This window comes from Callospermophilus lateralis, chromosome 7, assembly GCF_048772815.1.
Source record: "Callospermophilus lateralis isolate mCalLat2 chromosome 7, mCalLat2.hap1, whole genome shotgun sequence".
Lineage (NCBI taxonomy): Eukaryota > Metazoa > Chordata > Mammalia > Rodentia > Sciuridae > Callospermophilus > Callospermophilus lateralis.
The window spans coordinates 114,075,723-114,099,298 of NC_135311.1; the positions used below are offsets into that span (position 1 = coordinate 114,075,723).

The window sequence follows — 23,576 nt, forward strand, 5'->3', positions numbered from 1 at the left end:
CAAGGATGAATCCCAGCCCTTTGTGCTCCCTGGGTATTACTGCCAGCCCCCACCCACTCCCACCCCCAGAAGGACCTACCTGAAGGATGGGAGGATACTGTCATAGTAGTACCAGGTGGCCGTCAGGTAGGCCCTGCTAGTATCGGTGGAGTACAGGCGCCATGCAGCCTGGGGATATGTGGAAGAAATGGGGCATCAGTGAGGTCTCTCAGCCCCCACCAGCCCTCTGCCCCTGAAGGAACCTAGTCCTTAGCCAGCCAAGGGTAGGCAGAGCCAGAGGCCAGTCCCAACTCTATAGCCACCAGCAAGGCCAACCTAGAAATTGAGGCCTAGAGAGAAACGACTTGCCCAAGATGGCCCAGAAGATCAACATGAGTCAAGGACCCTGGAGCAAAGGGGTAAGACCAGGGGTTTTATCATCAGGCAGATGTGGGTTTCCAATCTCAGTTCTACCCCTTTCAAGTGTGGACAAACTAAATGAAGTTCCAGAACCTCAGTATTCTCCCCCGTAGAGCGAATCAGCTACTACTTACCTAACAGCATGCTGTGAGCATGTTTGTCTATCCAATGCAAAGCTCAGTGGTGACACCTAGTAGGCACTTAATGCCAGGTCCCCCTGTTAAACCTTCCTGTTAACTCCCTTCTTCACATCTGGTAAATATCTATTTATTGTGTGTTCAATTAATGGCACCGATCTCAGAGCCAAGTAGAGTATCTGGCAGTTGTAGGTGTCCCACAAATGTTTGGAGAATGAATGCTGACTGCTAACAGCAACTCCGCTCTATCTTTCCTAGCTGCCTGTCTCTAGGAACTGAGAAAGGGGTTGCTGAGGAATGCTGAGGGGTTAGTTAGAAAAAAGAGCATCACCCACCAGCCCCTCAGCTTCCATGGACTTGCAGGACTTCCTTCATAGTAGGAGGAAAGAAGGTCGGACAAGAGGAAGGCTTTGAGATATGGAGAAGAGCCAAGGAGAGACTGAGTGGGATGATCAGCCAAGGCAGAGAGACATGGAAGCTGCTAGGCAGGACAAGGCAGAATTGGGCCCTGTATAACCCCCTTCTCTGGGTGCCTCTTATCCTTACGGGGTTGCCGCTGTTGACCTCACCGGCCAGGCGCCTTCCAAAGACAGAAATATTTTTACTTCCTGCTTGCCTAGGCCCCTGGCATGGGCTGGAGAGCAGCTGCCAGAGCTGTCTCATTAATTATGGGCACTACAATACCAGCTGTCTCTCGGCACGAACAGTGCCAGCCGCCTGCCCCTACAATGCCCCTCAGAAGGCCAGCTCCCAAGGGACAGTGGCCATTGTGCCCCGAGGGACACTATGAAGAAAAGCCTGGGCTGGTGGCTGGAGATAGCGGGGATGGGGAGAGGGGGTTTCAACTGGGTAAAAGAGATAAGGAGAGGCTGAGTCAGACTTGGGTTTGGGGGTCAGAAGGTGGCGTGGGGGGAGCATGCATAGGTGGGCTGCATCAGTATTCCCCAAACCATTTCCTGCACAGAGTTCTCCTGCACACACCCCTGACTGGAGAGAAGCCAATGCCTAGTCACATAGTCACAGAAAATAAAGGCCTGGCCTCATCCCACAGCCACTCAGATCACCCATCACTGAGGGCAACTAAGACCACATGCTTCTGGCTTCCCACCCACTCCTCTGGCTGCTCCTCCTCTGTCTCCTTGGCAGGCTCCTTTCCTGCCTGGCCACTAAATATTGGAGCTCTCAAAAGCCTAGACTTGAACCAAAACCTCTTCATTCGTGTGGCTTCTTGTGGAATGCCTGAATGAATGAGCCTAGAGTGCTGTCGCGGATGGCTGCGCAGCTGAAGGGCAGCAGAGCTGGGTCTTCACAGGAGCCTGTCCAGACCCCATCTACCTAGGCTGCACAGAGCTGGGGCCAGAGTTGGCAGTGGTGCAACTCTAGTGAGCACCAAACTGGGCATTTGGTGCCGGGGAAAGTTCATGAATCTGTCAACATCCCAGCTCTGTCTATGCCTTACCACATGACCCTAGAAAAGCCACATCCCTCTCTGAGCTTCAAAGTGGAGTTGTAGTTGTGAGGCTAGGCCACATGGATTAGCACACAGGGGCCCACATACCAAGTGGGTGCGTCATAGGGCCTGTGCCACAGGTCCATTCATTTACCTGAATGAGGTTGGCTGCTGGCATCCTCCGCTTCTCAAAGTGCTTCTGCCGGTGCTGTTCCTGGACCTTCAGGGCAAAGCCGGAGCCGAGAATGCCCTAAGGGGATAAGAGAGGGTTGAGGGAATGTGGGGAAGGGAGATAACCAGGATATCCCTATCCCTGCCCATCTGACTAGGCGTTGGCTTCTCTCCAGTCAGTACCCGAGGCTGCCTGGCCAAATCTGTGATTTGGGCTGAGACAGTCTTGCCCTCATCCTCCCCCACCAACACAGCAGAACAGAACTCACGGCAGGCAGGGCAAAGAAAGAGATGCCCAGTAAGGCGAAGCCAGCAGCCAAGACCCTGCCCAGCCATGTATGTGGTGTCTTGTCTCCATAGCCAATGGTAGTCAGTGTAATCTGGAGATACAAATGGTTATCCACAAAATGGATCACAGACGCCACCCACGAGAAATTGTTGGGGGCACAGACAGGTGGAAGACTGGTCACAAGGAAAGGGTTCTCTCCCCCCATCCCCAGATATTTTCCATAGGGGTTGTTGACAAGGACTTTTCAAGGGGGCAGTAGGGGCGTACCTAATTCCTCTCCGGTGCTGGACACAAAGGCTTGGGGACGGGGCGAGGGGCTAATGGGAACATAGGGCAATCCACCAGAGTAGGTTGGGGGACAGAGTGGCATAGTGACTGGTCAAAGGGGGTCCCAGCTCTAGTTCTAGAAGGTGGCAAAGGGCCTGGTCAACCCTCAGGGGCAGAATGGTCAGGTCTCAAGAAGTTTCTGGGGAGAGTCCCAAGGAGAAGGGCAGCCCTGCACAGACCCTTACGCACCGTCCCCCACCAGAGAGAGTCGGCATAAGAGGAGAAGTCAGAGTTGGCATCCTTCTCCGCCAGATAGACGAGGAAAGAGGCAAAGATGAGCACCAGGAACCCGATGTACCAGGCGGTGATCAGCTCCTGCCAGGCAGGTGAAGGGACATGAGGACCTGTGCCTACCAGAGGGGCAGGGGGGCTCCCTATGGCCTATGGACCATGTTCTGAAAGGGGATAAAAGTACCCAACCTCACCAACCCCTGGCACTGGCTCTTCTCCATTTATTTTCTCAGCTCTTCACTTTAAGGAAACCCTGCCTCACCTGGAGACCACCAGGACCCCAGGCCTGCCCTTGACCTGCCTGGTTCCAGGCTCGCACCTCCACCCCCAGACCCCTTTGCTTTGCCCCCCAACACTACTTTCAGGCTTGGGGACCTACATTCTAGTCCCTTCCCAGCCCCACCCTCAGGCCCCATCCCAGCTCTCCAAGTGGCAGTGAGAACTGTCCCTTTAAACTCAGAAGCTTCCAAGTGACACCCTCAAACCCGGCTTCAGGCCCTGACTCCTAGGCCCGGCTGATGCCCAGCTCCAGCCCCCACTTGCCCCACCCTGTAGGCCTTGCCACTAGCTTAGGTCCTGTCCCCAGCCCCGCCCTACCCGGCTTCTAATCTCCATGCCCACCCCGTCCATAGTCTCCCTTTCCCCAGCCCGGGGCTCCGCTCAGGGCCATCCCTCTGCCCAACTCAGCCTAGCCCTCCGGCTTGCCCAGCCTCACCTTGCTGTGTGCATAGACGACGGAGCCCAGCAGCTTCCAGGTGCCACCGCGTCGGTCCATGCGCACCATGCGCAGGATCTGCAGGAAGCGCATGCTGCGCAACGCAGATGTGGCAAAGATGTTGCCCTGTGTGCCCGCGGCGATGACGGCCACCGAGGCCACGAAAACGATGAAGTCTGCGGGGCAGGGGGTGGCAAGGTCACCAATAGGGCTGCGATGGGACCCAGGGTCTCCTGGGGCTGTGAGGAGGTGGCAGATTGGGATGGTCTGCCTAGTCAGTGTCAGTAACCAGGGCCAGGGTTAGGGACAGGGTCAAGGTGTCAACCCTGGGGCCTGGGGTCGGGAGTCAGGCGAATCGAGGAAAGTCTTATACCGATGACACAGAAGGGTTTTCTGGCAAAACGGAGGCGGCCCTGCCATCCTCGATAGCGGCAGCAGCAGCCCGCTGACCAGACGCGGATGATGTACTCCAGGCCGAAGACCACGATCATCACGAACTCCTGCGGGATCAGGGCCTCAGTTCTGCTGCCCACTCTCCAGGTCAGAGACTGGCCCAGCCTGAGTCCTGCATCAGGAGGGCCAGCACCCTCCACCCGACCCCTCTCCGTTTTTACATGGGCTAGGGCTGAAGGGGATTCCAGAAAGGAAGTGACCACTTCTACTTTCTCTAAGGAAACTGAAAGCCGGAGCCTGTCCTCCCCTTTCTGCCACCATAAGCTGCGGGGATTTTTCTATCCCTCAGTCTTGCTTCCCCTCCCAAATATCCCAGAGTCCTTAGCTCTACCTGGCTGAAATAAAGGGGCAGCTATCCATTAGCTGTCTCCCCCCAAGGGGTGTTAGTGTGGTGCCTTTTGTTTAGGCAGAGGTGGAGTTACCGACTTGTCCTGATAAGGGTGGAGCCTACTCATCCTGTCACTATTGGGCCCATCATAAGGCCTCCATAGAAACAGGAGGTCCTCCTACACCGGCTATAATGGAGGATGATACCCAGAGAGGGGTAGTCACCAACTAAGGGAACTCAGCACAGGAATCTGCTCTCCAACTCAAAGCCTAGAAGCCTCTCCCCACCTCAGCCCTCAGCCCACAGCCTCCCTTGGACAGGGACTCCCAGCACTTACCAAGATGAGGAGACACTCATTGGCAAATTCCTGGTGCTCCTGAATAGTGGACAGCACGGACAGCACCAGGCAGCTGAAGACCAGCAAGAATCTGCAATTGCAGCATGAAGGGAAGGGTTAGATAGCTTGGGGGCAGGACAGCAGAAGAGCCTCTGGTAGGAGGCTGCAGAGTCATGGAAGGAGGGAAGCATTTGGTGGGCTCTGAGCTGGGCACCAAAGGCAACAGCCCCCAAGCTCCAAGCCACCAAGCTCACAGACATCTCATGATTCTCTCAACTGCACCCAATGTAGCTGTGTCTCCAAGAGATGGTCACTCAGCTGAATGGTAGTGTTGTGTAAGTTGGCAAGGGAAACACATAGGCTCCGTGTTCCTCAGGCTCAGTGGATCAGCTTGGTTTTAAGGTTGTCTTGAGTGAAGTGTTCCAGAGGTCATCCAGGGTCTCAGGGAAGGTCAGCACTGAGGGAGGGACCACCTTCCCCAGGCACTCCAAAGCAGCCAGAGCATGGCCTCATCGGCAGAATGGGGACAACTGACCCTGTTCATGATCATCAGCTCCTTTGGAATTAAATGAGATGGTGACAGAAGGAAAGAGATTAGGAAGGATGCAGAGAAGGATACAGAGAGGGGAATCAGGCAGTGCAGAGGTGGGTTATAGAAACCTGCAACTCCCCTGTGTGCCGTGGGAAGATACCAAGTGGCCCAGAACCAGATGTTTAGAAATGGCAGGAAATTCAGCTAGGCATGGTGGCACACAACTGTCATCTCAGCAACTCAGGAAGCTGAGGCAGGAGAATCACAAGTTTGAGGCCAGTCTAGGCAATTTAGTGAGACCCTGTCTCAAAATAAAAAAAACAAAGAGGTCTGGGAGCCAGGTGCGGTGGCACACGCCTATAATCCCATCAGCTTGGGAGGCTGAGACAGGAAAATTGCGAGTTCAAAGCCAGCCTCAGCAATTTAGCAAGGCCCTAAGCAACTCAGTGAGACCCTGTCTCTAAAACACAAAAAAGGGCTGGGAATGTGGTTCTGTGCTTAAGTGCCCCTGAGTTCAATTTCTAGTACCAAAAAAAAAAAAAAAAAAAAGGTGCAGGAGGGGCGGGGATGTGGTTCAGTAGTAGAGCACCAACCCTGGGTACCATCCTTAGTACCAGGAAGAAGGGCGAAAGAAGAAAGGAAGGGAAATTTAGAACCTAACTCATCCAACACTTCCTCAATTACACACATGAAGACACTGAGGCCCAGAGATGGAAAGGATTCACCTGGGTCATCCAGTATTGCCAGGACAGAGCTTAGAGCCAGGGTTCCCAACTTCCCAGTGGAAGGGAAGGGAGAAAGCCATGGGCATGCGCCTTGAAGAGCCTGTGCACATAGGAGGGAGACCAGGATAAAAGGGTGGGGCTACAGGAGCAGCAAAGAAGACCCAGGCTAGGGCTAGGGATGTGGCTCAAGTGGTAGCGCGCTCGCCTGGCATGCGTGCGGCCCGGGTTCGATTCTCAGCACCACGTACAAAGATGTTGTGTCCGCCGATAACTAAAAAATAAATATCAAAAAATTCTCTCTCTCTCTCTCTCTCTCTCTCTCTCTCTCTCTCTCTCTCTCTCCTCTCTCACTCTCTCTTAAAAAAAAAAAGAAGACCCAGGCTAGACTCCAGACAGCCCTCTTTGGGACAAGGATAGGTGGAACATGCACGTGCCCTGGAAGAGGCTTCAGGGGGCACGGACTTCACTGAAAATACATTCCTTGTGGATTCATCCACCAGCCTTTCCCACATGGCCCCAGAGACCCCACTTCTGCACCATTGCTGACACTGCAAACAGCTCGCCAGCTGAGCCTCCCTGCACCCTTTACCTGTCACAAACACAACCTGCTCTATGGAGCCTGGGATCCCACATGCCTGGTTCCCTCTTCAAAACTCCCTCCTCCCTGTGCTTGTCTCCTTTTATGTGATCCAAGTCACTCTCTGCATGGTTTTATCTGTGTTCAGGTTTCATGTGGCAAGGGCATGGGCGTGAAGTCAAATCCTATCTGAGAGCCAGTCTCCCTATCTGTTGAGGGAGGAAAAACAGGTATAGAGCATGGCTCTGCTGGGGCCCCATTATATCTTCTTGAAGGGCAGGATCTGGGGCTGCATCTCAGCAGATGCTGGGGTTGAGAAGGCAAGTGGCAGATGTCCATAAAGGGCTTTGGATGAATGAGTGAGAAGGAAGCCTCCTTGGCCAGTTCCGGCCAAGAGCCGAATCAGCAAAGGCACAGGGAGGGGAAGGAGCATCGGCTCCTCAGATCCAGTCATTAGCTACAGCCACGGCTGGGCTGGTGGCTGGGTGGTGATTGCAGCTGGCACAGGGTTTGGGACAGGAAGGGCCCTCCTCTGGAAAGGGTGGCTGCCAAACCTTTATGGGCCTTCACTCTGGCCCTCAGCAGAAATCCTTCTGCCTCTTTCTCAGCTGCCCCGGGGGACTCATTAGCAGGGGCCCTGGGGATTCCTACTGAAGCTGTTTCAAAATTCTTTTCCTCAACATTTTTCTTGCCATGTCAATAGTTACACATCTTCAAATGTCCACACAAAACTTCAATGCAATGTGATCCCAATGTTTAAAATGTAGATGCTTTTTATATACATACCAAAAGTCAGCAGGGCTTATTTTTTGGTGGCAAAATTAAGAGATCGGGGGCTTTAGTTTTGCTTTTTTTGCTTATTTTCTAATTTAAAAACTTTTTAAGAACATGGATTTCTTGGGTAATAACAATGAACTAATATTCATTTAAAATCCATTTCCTTTAAAATAAAAACAGGAATCCTGTCCCCCTCCCTTACTACAGTGGCCTTTGCCCTTAGCAGGTATGAGGGTATGGTAGCCCCTCCTAGGAATCCAGCTATCGTGTTCACCTGCCTACTTGACTTCTCTTCCTGGATGTCTGGTGGTTTCTAAAACAGAACATGCCCCCCACCAAAAAAAAAAAAAAAAAAAAAACCACTTCTCCATGTACCCATAAACCTTCCATCTTGGTAAGAGCACACAGGGGCTCAAGCAGACTGAGTTATCTTTGATTCTTCCTGTCCTTTGCCCTGTACATTCCTGCTCTATAATAAATTCTATTGGTTCCACCTTTGGAACATATTTCTAGCCAAGTGTCACTGTCCTGACTGAGCCACCATCATCCAGCTCCTGCCTCTACTCCTATTTCACATAACCCACCCTCTTCAAAGCAGCCAGAGTGATCTTCATACAAGACAAACCATTGTTGTCCTCAAAATGTTCCACTCTTCTCTAGGATTATCCCTGGAAGGACAGGTGGTGGGAGGCTGAAGAGGCGGGGATCTAATAGGTGAGGGAAATGACAGGAATTGCACAGCCGGAAAGAGGTTGTCACCTAAGTCTCTGAACCATATTCCCTCAGAAACATGAATTGTCATCTACGCTCAGTCAGGTTCATTGTAAAACCACAAGTGAATAATCCAGGTCCTAAGACATTAACAAGTATAACAGTGGTGACATGATAGACAAGGCAAGGACAGTGAGCTAAGGGAACTGGGAGGGCCCCAAGAAGACTTCAAGTCAGCCAAAGTGACTAGATAGGGGCAAGGGTGCCCCAGGCAGAGGAAGTAGCCTGTGCAAGCAACAGAGATGTAGGAGTCTATGCCCAGGATGACTAGTAGTTCTTCGTGGTGGGGACTTAAAATGCAGGGAATGGTGAGGAAGCCATAAAGGGTCAGATCCTCTAGTGGTACCCTCAGGCATCTGAACATCATCCTAAAGGCAATAGGGAGCCATTGAAGAATTTGAAGAGGGCCAGGGATGTGGCTCAAGCGGTAGCGTGCTCGCCTGGCATGCATGCAGCCCAGGTTCGATCCTCAGCACCACATACAAACAAAGATGTTGTGTCCACCGAAAACTAAACAATAAATATATTAAAAAAAAAAAAAAAAAAGAATTTGAAGAGGGGGAATGACACAGTTTGATTTGTGTTTCAGGACCACCACACGGGGGCAGTGTGGAGCATGGGGCTGATCAGGAAAACTAAGCACAGGGCTTCACAGTAAGGCAGCTGACAGATGATGGTGACCTTGACCAGGGTGGTGGCAGCAGGGAGTAGAGAGAAGGAGATGGCTTGGAGAAAGCTGTAGGAAGAAAGAGCTGGTGATTAATTAGAAATGGAGCGAGTGAGGGAGAATGACCCCTCTGTTGTGGTCTAGGGAACCGGACAGACAAAAGTGCTATGGGTGAGTGGGAAGCAGGAGGGCCCATGGGGGGCGGTGGAGGGAGGAGTGCCCCTGAGAGCAAGTTACAGGGACAGAGAAGGCTGTGGGACAATGCAGATGTGGGGGACATCAAGGTAGAGGTCACAGAATAGCTGAGACAGTCCAACGGGAATGTGGTGAATTTAGCCAAGGCCCTGTGGAGCCAGAGAGAAAAGGGGCCAGAGCAGGAAGGTGCACCAGCAATGGGAGGGGAGCCGGGGAGAGGCATCAGAGAGACCGCGTGAAGCAAAAGTTTCAAGAAGGGAGTGGACACGTGTCAAATGCTGCCAGGATGTGAGATAAGGTCTGAAAAATGTCCGTTGGATTTGGTGACACGTTGGTTACTATTACCTTGGTCAGGACAGTGCCAGAAGGAGAAGAGGGCCAGAGGAGAAGAGGATGGTGAGAAAGTGGAGGCGATGAGTGAGATGGAACTCTTCAAAGAGATCTGACTGCAAAAAGGAGAGGCCGGGTAGCCAAGGAGGAAGGGAGCAGGGAGTCTCCTAAGAGGAGCACCTCAGAGTGGAAGGGGCCAGGAAAGCAGGAGCCAGAGCTGCAGGAGAGAGGAGCCAGCAATGGGAAGAAGTCCCCAGGGAAGCTGAGGGCAGAGGACTGCTGCTACCCAGGAAGGCCCCTCCAGCTGCCTCTGAGCAGGCAGGATGAGGAGGCAGAGAGAGGGTGGGAGAGGGGCTTGCTCCCGGGGGCACCCTGTGAAGAGGAGGCAAGGCCCACCTAGGGAACAGCGAGTGGCAGATCTGATGAGAAGGAGGTGCTCCGGCCGGGAGAGGGCTCCCATGGGAACACAGGGCCATTATCCCCCGGCAGCGAGGATCAGCTCAACACCTGGAACATCCCAGGAGCTCAACACAAGCATTTTTGTGTTTTGTCTGGTTTTTCTGTTGTTAAGGCTTGATAATCCAGCGAGGAAGCAGCCTTTTTGGGACTAGGAGACACAAGCCCCCCGCCTCCCCGCAGGCCAAAGTATCTGCACATGCAGGCCCTGCCCCTTGCTTCCTCCAGAGCTTCCTTCCTCCTTTCCCTCACACTATACCAATCCTTGCCAGTGTCTGGGGCCTGCCAGCCACCAGCTGGCTCCCTGGCTTCTGCCTGTGGCTTGGGGAGTGTGTGACTCCCTCCTTGCTCCCCAGTCCAGGGTCCCAATAGCAGGGTTCTGTCTTCCCTCAGCTGGAGGACTCTTGGGCCAGTATGTTGCCACCCAACCAAGGTTCCTGAGGGCAAAGGCCGTGAGCCCCACCACCTGCCTGCAGCAAGGGACTTCTTGAATCCCAAACCAGAGCTGATACTGAAGAAGGGACTTAGCCAGACTTGACAGACACTTCCTGACAACAGGGTACAGGGTGGCCTAGGGGCCCCCCAGTTCTCTGGGGAGAGTGGGACCTTCCTTTCTCGTGAAGGGGGATAAGGGGAGGAGCAGTCAGCTGGTCTCAGAGCGAGGCTCTTTCCAAGAATCCTCCAGGGCTGGGAGGAGAAGTTTCCCCTGATCCAGCGATTCTAAATATGGCAAAGGGAGCAAGAGCACGTGATCCTCGGCTCCACACCAGGGCTGCTGCTGTGCCGCTGCTTCTCCGGGTCAGAGGCCTGAGTTGGGGCTCGGGGCTGAGATGAGGTCTTGATGGAGCCTCAGTTTCCCTGTCCACAACATGAAAGTGGGGGCCAAGTCAATGACGGCTAAGGTTCCCTCTGCCTGATGACTCTCCAGCAGTGAGGTGGGAGGGAGAGAGTTGGTCCTCAGCTCAGTTCTACTTTCTCTGACGATGTCCCTGGAGGGAGAGCAGCTGCCAGCACATAGTGCAAACTATGAAAAAAAAAAATATCCCATCTTGGAGGACCAACTAGACAAATGCGTTGCCTATAGCCTGACCTCCTGTAGCTGGCCTTCTTAGAAACAGGCATCCCTGGCTGCAGGCTGACATGCCTAGGCACAGGCTGGATTTCAGCACCACTTCAGCCCTCGATGCCAAGTCCCTTTGTAGTGCACCGACTGCCCAGTGCTGTCCATGGATGGCCCCAAGCCCCTGCCCTGGCTGCCGCTGATTCATCCAGGACTGGAGAATGACCCAAGAAGTTTCCATCTGTAGGTAGGGCTGAACCAATCAGATGTTTTCTCAGGAACAAAAATAGGAATCTAGCAGAAAGGTGGCAGAGGCGCAGGGACCAATGGCAACAACACCAGCATTTCATCTCCCGCTCTCTATCCCATGAATCCCAGATGTGATTCCTGCCATGAAGTCTCTGCAACATTCTTCTTTCCTTACCATCTGCCAGTCTTGAATGTGAGTGTGTGTGTGTGTGTGGGGGGGGGGTGCTGGGGGCTGAACCCAGGGCCTTGCCCATGCTAGGCAAGTGCTCTCCCACTGAGTCGCACCCAAGGCCACATGTCAGTCTTTCTTGAGCTAGTGTGAGTGACTTCAGTACCCCAGCATATGGAAGGTGCTGTCTTCTGAACAAGACATTTGGTAAGAGCTATAGTTGGAATGTGGTTTGTCCCCCGGTGGCTCATGTATTGGGAGCTTGGTCCCTAGTGTGCTGATGTTAAGAGGTGGTGGATGTAGAAGGGGTGGAGCCTCGTGGAGGTTATTAGGTCATTGGAGGCATGCACTCAGAAGGGATGAACTAGTTCTCCTCGGACTCCAGACTTTGGCTTGTTGTTCCACCACATGATCTCTCACTCTCACAGTCACTCCTGCAACTGTGACACTATCTACTATGAGGCCTTCACCAGAGTTAAGTCAATGCTGGCACCATGCCCTTGGGCCTCCAGAACTGTGAGCTAAATAAACTTCTATCATTATAAAATACCATCTTGGGTGTTCTGTGATAGTAACAGAAAACAGGCTGATACAATGCAGAACAGCCTCATCCTCTCCCACTTGACCTATCCCCACAACCCTGGCTTGTTCTCCCTGTTCCTTCTCCCATGCCAGCCAGATTGCCTACTGCACCAGGTGAGGGAACTGAGAAACATGTCAACATAAGCCAAGGACAGAACAAGGAAGAAGCAGAGTCCATCCATCTTTGGGGGGCTAGCCAGGCAGCACTGACTTCTCACACAAGGAGCCATGAGCCCTCCCAACCAGAAGGCCATGGAAGTGAAGAGGAACTAAGGGTTGGAATATATTCAGCCAGAATTTCAGAAACTTAACCAAGAGGGCAGGTGGAAATCTTCCCCTAGCTCCACTGAGAACCTCCATATGCATTCTAGTAGCCCAGTTTTACATGCTGGGTTTGGCATAAGATTTCATTTGAACAAAGAGCTTTGTTGGGTTTTTTTGTTTGTTTGTTTGTTTGTTTGTTTGTTTTTTAAGTGTGAAATCTAGCTGGGCATGGTGGCACACCCCTGAAATCCCAGCAACTTGGGAGGCTGAGGCAGGAGGATTGCAAGCCTCAGCAATTTAGACTGTCAGCAGTGTAGTGAAACCCTATCTCAAAATAATAAATCAGAAGGGATAGGGATGTAGCTCAGTGATAAAGCAACCCTGGCTTTAATCCTCAGTAATTTAATTTTAGCATGGTTGCAAGGAAGGTCCTACCCAACCTTATTCTTCACTCCCAGTTACCCAGCCTGGAAGCTGATACTCCACAAGCATCATTCTAGTCCCTGATCACAGCCAATGAAGCTTTTTTTTCCCTCCCCACCTTTTTTATTTCACCTCCCCACCTTCGTATGCTACTTCTGCCACTAAACTGACTGAGTTAAGGGGAGGCCCCACCTGACACTCTCTTAACCCCCCAACCCCCATCTCTATATTTATTCACCTTCATTACTGAGTACGCCCCATCATATGAAAGGCTGTTTGAGTGGCTGCCTCCCACAGACCCAAAGATCCTGTCCTTTCCCCACTGCATGCCCTATGCCTGAGACAAGTGGGTGATAGGAAGAGATTTCCTGATACAGGGTGCATCCTCTCATGAGTACCACTCCTTCCCAGAATGCACTGCTGGCCCTAGCTGGTTCTATACCTCAACCCTTCCCAAAGCAGGAGGGATTATGAGGAAACCACACAGCCCAGAGCCATGGAGCATGCACTCACTCATTCCTTCATTCATTTAGCAACCACACACTTAGTGCTCACCCTGGGCCAGGCATAAAGGCTTACAAAGCCCTGCCTTCTTTTTTGGCTTAGAGGTGGGAAGGAGAGATAGCAAATAAACCAGTAAATGTTCAAATTGTCAGATGACTGTGGAGAAAAATTAAGTGGGAAAGGGGGAAAGTGTGGAAGTGGGGGAGACTACTTTAGAGTGTGGTCAGGGAAAGCAACTTTGAGAAGGTGGCATTTGAGTAAAGATGGAAGAGGGAATGAGCCATGTGGGCACCTGGAGAAGAGTCTCTGAGCAGACAGAAAAGCCAGTGCAAAAGACTTGAGCCAGAAAGGTGCCTGGTATATTCCAGAAGGATCAGAAAGGAGCAGTCTCCCAGGTTTGTAAGCAGTGGTGGAGGAGGGGGCGCAGAGAGGCAGTGGAGGTGGAAGCAGAAACCCACTGGCTGCTGAGGACTGGCCAGTACTCTAAGGCAAGTGTGAGCAAGGAGTAGCATGAGCTCACCTATATTTGCAGAAGACTGCCCCGGCAGCAGGGGGGAGAACACACTGGGGTGGGGCGGGGTGTTTTCCCCACCTGGAATTGGGAATCTAATGGTACAATCCTAGCAAGAGATGAGGTGACTTGTTCAAGGAGAAGTGGAGGTGGCAAGATGTGATCAGATACTGGCTACATACTGGCACTGAAATTTCCCTTAGAAATCCACAAATCCTCTTCTTTATATGTTACCAAACTGAGTCCCAGAGAGGGACCTGACTTACCTGTGATTTTATGGGAGATTAGAGACAGAGCTGGGCCTGGCCCCCCAGATTTCCCAGTTCCTGAGGTAATGTTTTAATATCTCCTCTTTCCGTGACAGGACCCAGTCACTTACCCCTCACTCCTACTCCAAAATTCCCCTTGTCCTGGGGCCAAGAGGGATCAGCCCCTGCCCTTTCTGCTGTATGTATAGGGTGGCACTGGGTTCAAGGATTGCTCAGTTACCCAGCACTTGAGTTTAATGGGGGTCAGGGTCACCTCTAAGGAATCTTGTCTTCTTAGAATCAGCAGAACCTGTACAGAGGGGGGAGGAAGGAGGGAAGGGAAGATTCCAAAACAGGGGAAAGAGCTTAGTCTCTGTCACTTGGTTCTCAGTACTCCCAGAGCTGAGAGTACCAACAAGAGCTGACAGGGTGGAACAAGAGCTTCAGGGAGGGCAGGGCCCCCTGGGGAACTCAGGTGCCAAATAGGAGCCTATCTTGGGAGTTCTGCAGACTCAGCTGCCGAAGACCCCACCCAGTGGGAGGTTTGTGGGTATGAAGCAGGAGGGGAGTCTCAATGTCTTCGCTACTAATAAGCAAAGCAACATGCAAACTCACAGGCCACACCTGGGGCTGCTACTCACTGCTGCCCTGAGAGCATGCTCCCCATGGGATCCCCAAACCCAGAAAGAGCCAGACTGAACCCAATAAGCCCTGCAAGAAAGGAAAGCCTTGCTGTGTGAGCAAACTTGGGCTAGGTGCTTTGCTTCTCTGGGCCAGTTCCACAGCTAAGCTAGAAGAACAGTTGGGCCAGGGGGTTCCTTAAGCTGGAAACTGGACTGGCATCTACAGACACCTCTTCTCATTTTCCTCAGCATCCTGGTAAAGGGAAGGCTGCCCAGCCTGCAGTTCCAGCAGATCCAGAATCTTCTAAGAGTCAGGAGCCTGCTTGGTGACTCTAAGAGAGGTGTCAGGATTGGGGGCAGCTGAGGGGGAAGCACAAGGGCATAAGCAGAGCTAGGAACCTAAGTCCACAGGTTCACTCTCCTAACTCTGCCAACAGTCAGCCGAAGATGTGAGAAACTGTCAGAGTTTCAGTTCATGAGGAAGGGATTGAGTAAGGGTCTCTCCAGGGCCTTGTTTTTCTCTGGTCCATCTGGGACTGTTCGCTCCAGCTTCCCGCATGGAAAGTGAGGCCTGGACAGCTCCTAAAGCTACCAGTCCTCTGGGACTTCAATGTTCTGAAGTCGCCGCAAGAGTGTCTTTTACATTCCATTTGCATGGAAAGTCTAGATGAACTTCCTTCTCTTCCAAAACTCTCCCATAAGTGAATAATGATATCAAGGAGGAGTCAGGACAGACCGAAGCAGAAATTCCAATGATCCGTTAACCACAGAAGCGGTGGGAATCAGGCAAAGGGGACAAATTGCATCTCTGGTACTGCCTGTATGTATAACCGCCACAAAAGGACTTGAACTCAGCTCTGCTTTGACTGTGGGACTTCGAACAAGTGAAAGGTCCCTCTCTGGGACTCAGTTTCTCAGTCTGCCTAATGGTGCCCGTGGTACCCGGTCCTGCGGTCCGGAGGCAGGGGTCTAACCGGAAGACGCCCACGTGCGGCTTGGGTTCACCTCAGGACACAAGAGGCCAACAACCAGGCGGCCTCCTCGGGAGGGGGAGGGCTCCCGAGGGACTCCTCCCCGGGCCAGCCTTCGGCGCGTCTCTGACGCGGGGTCCCTTCCCCCTCTGCCGAGGCGCCGCGACTCCGCGATCCCGGGTCTCGGTGTGGGCGGGGCACGCTGGAGGGGTGGGGCGGGCGGGGCGGGCCAGCGCTGGGCGTGGCTCTGGGGACCTGGAGGGGCGGGGCCTCGGCGAGAGCGGACTCCGGGCGCGGGAGGGGCGGCGCTAGGCTCGGGTTTCTTCCCCGCCCGGCCGGCTTCTTTTTCCGTTTCCAAATTAACAATTGAAAACTCGGCGGCCTGAAAGGCGAGCAGCGGGCCAAGCGGAAAGTGTGAAGGAACCGTCGCGTCCCTGAAGCCTGGGGCGGAGAGGGAGGACGCAACACCCCACCCGTCCGCGGCTTGCCCACCCTCCAGGGCTGGGTGCAGAAACCAAGCGCCCCGGGACCCCGAGGTACCAAGGCTCCTGAGTCGAGTCCTGGCCTGATCCAGCCCCGGGTACTGGCCCAGCCGGGGTCGCAGGACCCAGTGCCCAGGCTCGGGGCGGTGCCAGCCACTGAGGGGACCAGGGGGGAGGGTTAGGGGGACGGGTGCCAGGGCTGGGTTTTCACTCTCAGGCTGAGTGCCCAGGAGGGGCAGGTGCCAGACAGCACATTATATAGCACGGTGCTCAAGAGCTCCCAGTGTCAGGTAGTTTCACGTGTGACCTCATATAAGTCATTTCACTTTACTAAGACTCAGTTTCCTCATTCAGAAAATGAGAGAAAAGATACACCCATGTACCTCCACCAAATAGAGCTGCATGTGAGGAAAAATAATACTAAGATGCATGTGAGAAGATACATGGGGTTGGCTGACAGTGACCACTATAGGTAGCAACTATTATTATCTTGTCTTGATAATGAAATAAATACTGAATCTTTGGTACCCCTCCAACTCCCACCACAGAACCCAAGTTGCCCATTCATGGGCATTACTGGAGCTGAGCCATCTCTTGCTCCCCTCCCCTCCTTAGGACCTCCTCAAAGCCCCACTCAGTAGATAAAGAAACCTAGCCTAGCATGTGTGAGGCACTGGGTTTGATTCTCAGCACCACATATAAATAAATAAAATAAAGGTCCATTGACATCTAAAAAAAATCTTAAAAAAGAAAGAAAGGCCAGCAAGGCTCTGCAGGCCTGTAATCCCAGCAGCTTGGGAGGCTGAAGCAGAAGGATCACAATTTCAAGGGCAGCTTTAGCAATGGAGCAAGGCCCTAAGCAACTTGGCAAGACCTGTCTCCAAATACAAAATAAAAAGTGCTGGGGAGTATAGCCCAGTGATTAAGTGCCCCTGGGTTCAATCCCTAATACCAAAAAAAAAAAAAAAAAAGAAAGAAAGAAAGAAACCAAGGCCAGGAAGGTCTTTGTAAGGGGCTCAAAGTTCATCTGGAGTGAATAGAGAGAATCAGGTGCTGGGCATTGGGCCCCTCCCTATGGCTCAGTGTCTAGAGAAGCAAGTGCTGACCAAGGGTTGCTGGAGCAAATGAATGGTAATGGGGAGAATCCCTGTACCCAAGTCACCGGGGACCCAGCTCAGACATACATAGATAGAGGGTGGGCACTAGGGATAGACACAGTTCTGGTCCTCTGGCCCCCATAAATCAAGCTATGAATGCAGGGACTTTATTTATTTATTTATTATTTGGTACCAGGGATTGAACTTAGGGGTACTTGACTACTGAGCCATATCCCCAGCCCTATTTTGTATTTTATTTAGAGACAGGGCTTCACTGAATCGCTTAGCGCCTCGCCCGTTGCTGATCCTCCTGTCTCAGCCTCCTGAGCTGCTGGGATTACATGCGAGCACCACCGCGCCTGGCCAGGGACTGTATCTTGTTCACACTCTCTCCATCACCTAGAACAAAGCTTGGTGCAATGTAGGCTCTCACTTAATATTTACTGAGTGATAAAATGAATAAACGAATGAAAGAGGATCCAGTCAGCCAGGGAAAGCTTCCTGGACAACTGAGGTGTCCTGACTGGTCTACTGTTTGAAGGGATCTACTTTGAGGAAGGGAGTGAGGGTGATGTGCTCTTTTCTCCAACCTGGAGACTCAGGGCAGTGGAATGGCATGAGACAAGACAGGAGATAGGAGGTATGATCCCAGAGGGTAGAGTAGATCACCTCTTTTTCCTAAGCCTCCACTTCCCACTCCTGGCCAGAACAGACTCAGCCCCATTCTCCCTCCAGCTGCCCAGTTAACTGCCTACAGGAATCCAGAGCTCAGCCCAGCCCCAGCCCATGTGGCCTCACAGTCTGAATGCCCCTCCTCCACTGACAGTCCTACAGTCGCTTCTGTTCCCATCTAAACCCAAGCTCCTCAGCCCAGCCTTGGAGGCTATAAGCACCCTAAGAATCAGCCACACTCCTTCCCCATGCCCTGAACATTTCCATGTTGGTGACTTCTGTGCCCTTCTATCCCAAGAATCCCTGTTCTGCTTTGGGAAGAAGAGCTGTTCTGGCCCCAGGTTGGGATTCCAGGGCCCCTCTGGGCACTCTTGAGACCCCCTTGTCACTCTCTTCTCTCACAAGCTGTGTGCTGAAACTGTTCCTACCTCTGTCCACTCTCAAATCACCCCCTCATTGAGATCCATCCTCTAGGGCAGGGCCAGTCTGACTCTTGCACGTTCCGCAGGCTAGCCCAAGTGGATACTCAGACAATATCTGAGGAGTGAACAGAAGACCCAGGTTGCCAGGACCTTGAGCCTCAGTGACTTAGACCTTGACCCTGTCCTCCGAAGCCTGAGGGTTCTGGGAAGGCTGTCTTAGGGACGCTGCTGAGGTGGGCAGGTAGAAGGGAGAGTTGATGCAAACTTGCCACTAACACTGGCAGGGAAGGGAACAAGTACAAATGGAGACCCACATACTATAAGTCTAAATACTTAAAAAGTTTAAATCAAGTTAACAAGGTATTCAATAAAATATGTTCTATCCTTCCTGACACATGCACCTGCAGAACAATCTGGAAGTTTGAATTTAAATTCCTAGAATCCTTGGAGTCCCAGGCTGCTTGAAACCTGGCATGAAAGGGACACACTGGCCCTGCTACCCTCTGATCCACGGCATGCCCCCATCTCCTCCCACACTGGGCCCATCTCTCCTTAGGAGGAGCCTTGGGTACACACCTGTGGATGCCCCAGCCTGTTCATTCAGGTTCCATCTACACTCACTGCAGATCAGCTGCCTTCAGGCTCACACACCAGCAGCTCTGACTCAGTGTTCTAGATCAAGGAGGGCCACATGCAGACTCCAGGTTAGTATGTAGGGCCACACAGGCTTGAGTGGGCAGAATTCTGGACCCCCTCCCAGATCAGCCCTGCTGTGGTGTGTTTTATCTATGTGCTGTGCTTATATACCAGATTTCATTTCAAGGACTAGATCTACTGATTAAAACAGATTGAAGCCAGGCATGGAGGCACACACCTGTAATCCCAGCAACTCAGGAGGCTGAGGCAGGAGGATTGAAAGTTCCGGGTCAGCCTCAGCAACTTAGTGAGGCCCTATCTCAAAATGAAAAATAAAGAAGGTGGGGATGTGGCTCAGTGGTTAAGCAACCCTGGATTCAATCCCCAGTACAAACAAACAAACAAACAAACAATAAATAAATAAATAAATTGGATTGAAATTTTTGCTCTAATCTAGACTCTCCTTCCCACTGAACACAGAGAGAAATTGGAAGTGGCCAAGTCATGTAGACCATTAGAAGAAACCCAGGGCTCAGTCCCAGGGCTCCGGCCTCTCTCCTAGGCCTTGGCCTCTCAGAGCTACCCAAGGCCTGGGAACATGCTTCTGATCAACAAGACCCACGGCCTCCAAAGGGACAGGCTGTAGAGATTGGTGCCCAGTTCCTGGTAGGGTATAAGCAGGCCTGCTACTGGGGCCTCCCTCCTTGACAGGGAGCTGGACCCTCAGCTCAGGTCTCCCAGCTCAGAGGGTGGATTGAGGAGCCATATCAGGCCAGAGAAGGAGAGGGAGTCCTGGTATAAATAACCCGTGGGGGGCCGGGATGTTTGGGCCCATCTCCCAGGCGACGACAGTGTTTACTGCCCAGCAGGGGTGGGGGGGGCATGGTCCACACATTTGCCTCCCTGACTTGTAGCCAAATTTCTGCAGGAAGGGGTAGCCCAGGATTAGCCCCAAACACTTCATCTCTGCACCCCAACTAATCTTCTGCCCTAACATAGGTCCTAAACCTCCCTGACAATGCCCCCATGCTCCGGCCCCAAATGCTGCATAACAGGACACCTCCATCAGCCCCAGCTGCCCAGCATTTTCCCCCTTGATTCCCAATTCTGCCCAAATGGTGGGAGGGTGGGGAGCATGAGAAGGGCAGAGAAGGCCCCAAGCAGAGAGCTGGGTGTATGCCAGGGATCTGAACTAGGGCCACTGGGCACAGTGCAGGGACAAACCTCTCCCACGGCCCTGGCCAAGACAGAGGGAGGGCTGCAGCTCAGGATTAGGAGACTCCAAATCCCTCTCCCCAGCCCTGGGCGCATCCTATGCCTGTCATGTGAGGAGCATTAGATAGTCAGATCCCACCGTGGGAAGGGCTGGCAGGTGCCCCTGTGGTCATTCCACAGGCAGTCCCACCCACCCCGCCCCCCTGGCAAGCCAGGCCCAGCAAAAGAACGTTTGGTGCAGGAGGGCAAGGGCGAAGGTCTCTTCTTCCACAGGGCAGCAGCTGCAGCCAGGCTGATCATGGGCACAGGGTGAGCTGAGTTCCAGCCAGGAGGCCAGCCAGGCCCATTATACACACACACACACACACACACACACACACACACACACACCCCTGCCCAGCTGCCTCATGGGTTTTGCTTGTGATACCAGCTGATTTACATGGGGAGCACAGACTCAAATTGGAGCTGGGTTCATCAAGGGTCTGGGTAGACACCTGGACACCTGGGGCTTCTGCTACTTCTCAGTCGAATGACCTCAGGAAAGCCACTTCTACCTTCAGGGCCTTGTGTGTAGAATGGTGTAATAGCTCCTCCCGGGCTGTTACAGGAATTCAGTGGGATGCACTGAACACACAATAATTATACTCCACAACAGGCCAGATATGCTTTAAAGTACCTTTGTGGAGCCAGGCATAGTGGTCCATGCCTGTAATTCCAGCAACTCAGGACACTGAGGCAGGAGGATAGCAAGTCTGAAGCCAGTTTCTATAACTTAGTGAGACCCTGTCTCAAATTAAAAATAAAAAGGGCTAGGGATGTAGCTCAGTGGTAGAGTGCCCCTGGATTCAATTCACAGTATTGCAAACAATAAACATAAAATGCTTTGTGGACTACCAAGTGGGAGAGAGGACCTCCTTCCCAATATAAGGGAACAATTTGGACCCAGAGACTAAGACTCAGAGAAGTTGAGAAACCTGTCCAAGACCACCCAGAGGGCACTTGGGCCCAGGTCAACTTTGGTGAGGTTTGTTTATCATGTTGGGGACAACTGAGACCGAGGGTTCTGATTTGGGTTCCACCATTGACCTGAGTTTATTTAGTTCCTGTCCAGTTTGCAGCCTCAGCTTCCCCATCAGTAGACTGTGGGGGCTGACTGAGACCAGTTATTTGCATACCCTTGAGAAGAAAAGAGAGAGAGGAGCTGGAACTGGTCAGCTACCCAGGCCCTGCCCCCCCTCCAGAGTACCCACCATCATCTGGGCCAAATCCTTGTGTGCTCCCATGAGACACTTTTCTAGAGACCCCCAAAGACCCCAAACCCATATCTCCAGACTCTCTTTCTAGATAGCCTCAGGGCCCTCACCTACCCTCCCTGCTTCCAAGGCACCCCCGCTCAGCACACATGCCTCCCCCTACCCCCACCTCCCACTCGGGTTTGCATAAGCTGCAGAGCTTTCCCTACAGGCAAAGTCCCAGGGCTCCTGGCCAGGTTGAGGCTGGCAGGCCCTGGGCAGGGTTAGTGGACAGCTGTGGAGGAGGCACTCAGAGGGCTGGCCCTGGGGGAAAGGAAGAGGAAAAAGGAGGCCCAGTGCAATGGCTTCCCCCGGGGCTCCTTGCCAGAGACCTCCCTCCGCCATCTTCCTCACGGTCCAAGACAGGAGTTTACAAAATACAAATCTGCCCAAGTCCACCCACCTCCAGTTCCAGGAAGGTGCTGCTCTTCAGCCTGGCACTGTCCCCACCAACCCAGGCCTGCTAGCATCCCAGCCTCTTCTTGGACACCCCCGCGTCCTCTAGGCTTCCACTCGGCTGACTTCTTGTTGTCCTTTGCAAATGCCATGTTCAGCCTCACTTCTGGGTCTCCGCCTGGGCTAGTCGCTGTGTCCGGAACACTGCTCCCTGCTTCTCCTCGCCTGGCTGACTCCCATCCCTCTTGTCCCTCCTATTGCAATATAAGCCTCTTCCTCTGGGAAAGCTTCCCTGCTGTGCCCACTTTAGGGCTGTGTGCAGCTTTAGGGCTGCTCTGTGCGGGCTCCTGCAGGACTCTGTACAGTAGCACTTATCTCCCTGCCTGGTAATTGCCAACCTCTGGGCCCCCTTGTTCCCCAGGGGAAGGTCTGATTCACTGCTCTGTCCCCAGCATAAAGCATAAGGTCTGCCTCAAAAGACTACCAGTGAAGTTTCCCAAATGAGAGCAAGTGTAGAACAAGTTCCCAGTATAGAACAGGGTAGGAGCAGGACTTTCACTTGAAGGCTGCAGGCAGTGGGATAAGTGCCACTAGAACTGGAGTTCTGAGGTCTGACTCCCGACAAGTGCTACCTACACCCAGGCAAGTTACTTAACTAACATCTTTGTGCCTCAACTCCCTCATCTGGAAAAAGGGGCCCAACAACAGGGTTTTTGAGAGACCAAGTGAGAGAAGGCATGGCAAGTTCCCGAGCAGCAGCTGGCACTTGGTAAGTGCTCAATAAACACTTGCTATTAATATCTTTATTATTATTAAGAGCAAAGCAGAGGAGGAGGCTGAGCCCCAGAGAGGGAGGTGACTGCTGGAAGCCACCCAGCCGGACTGTGCCTCTTGCTTCCCCACTCCAAGCCCCGGCCATAACATGCACTAGGGGCGCCCCACCCCCACTGCAGCTCTGCCAATGCTCCCACCCTGGCCCAGCACAGGGTCTCTGAACACTCAGGCTTTCAGGGCACTCTGTCGTCTGGACGGAGACCAGAGAGCATTCACCACCTCCTGCCACCTACGGTCTGTGACAAGGCACGTGCTTAACCTGCACACTGCAGTGCCCTCTTGTAGATTACAGGGATAATGACAATACCTACCTCATAGGGCTCTTGAAGTACATTGTGAGAAATATTTAGCACAATACCTGCTATAGATTAGACTATGACTCTTATTACTAAATGCCAGACTCCGTGCTGAGAACTCTGAGCCTGGCTCCCGGGAAGTGCATTATTTTCCCAGAGTTCCCCAGGCCTCAGCCCAAGTGTATCTCTGAGCTGCCATCCAGGGCTCCTGAGGAAAAGAATTTCCAGGTTGAGTGACCTGCTCTTACAGGGCCTAATACTCCCCTCAAGGTCTCTTCCTCAAGGCTCAAACAGTGCAGGCAAGTGAGGGCCCAAGAGAAGTGGCAGCCCAGAAAGGGAAAATAAAATATTAAAACCAGCCAGGCATGATGGCCCACGCCTATAATCTCGGGAGGCCGAGGCAGGAGGCTCACGAGTTCAAAGCCAGCCTCAGCAAAAGCAAGGCACTAAGCAACTCAGTGAGACCCTGTCTCTAAATAAAATACAAAAGTGGGCTGAAGATGTGGCTTAGCAGCCAAAGGCCCCTGAGTTCAATCCCCAGTACCAAATACATATGTATTAAATATATATATTATATGAGGCTGGGGTTGTGGCTCAGAGATAAAGTGCTCACCTGCAAGAGGTATTGGGTTCGATGCTCAGCACCACATGAAAATAAAATAAAGACATTGTGTCCACCTATAACTAAAAAATAAATATGAAAAAGAAATATATATATATATATATATATATATATATATATATATATATACACTATATATAT

At 52.5% G+C, this 23,576-nt stretch overlaps 1 protein-coding gene across 3 annotated transcripts in view; it reads right to left on the bottom strand.

The window, feature by feature from the left end:
• The window catches only part of Kcnq4 (potassium voltage-gated channel subfamily Q member 4), a 51,745-nt gene that overhangs the window by 17,392 nt on the left and 10,777 nt on the right, over window positions 1-23,576 (bottom strand). For all 3 annotated transcript variants that reach the window (XM_076860644.2, XM_076860642.2, XM_076860643.2), the window contains exons 2-8: window positions 4,838-4,928; window positions 4,093-4,219; window positions 3,720-3,895; window positions 2,963-3,088; window positions 2,427-2,537; window positions 2,141-2,236; window positions 80-168 (exon numbers count right to left, since the gene is read on the bottom strand). In XM_076860644.2, coding sequence (XP_076716759.2) covers window positions 80-168; window positions 2,141-2,236; window positions 2,427-2,537; window positions 2,963-3,088; window positions 3,720-3,895; window positions 4,093-4,219; window positions 4,838-4,928 — 816 coding nt within the window. The remainder of the gene's footprint in view (window positions 1-79; window positions 169-2,140; window positions 2,237-2,426; window positions 2,538-2,962; window positions 3,089-3,719; window positions 3,896-4,092; window positions 4,220-4,837; window positions 4,929-23,576) is intronic.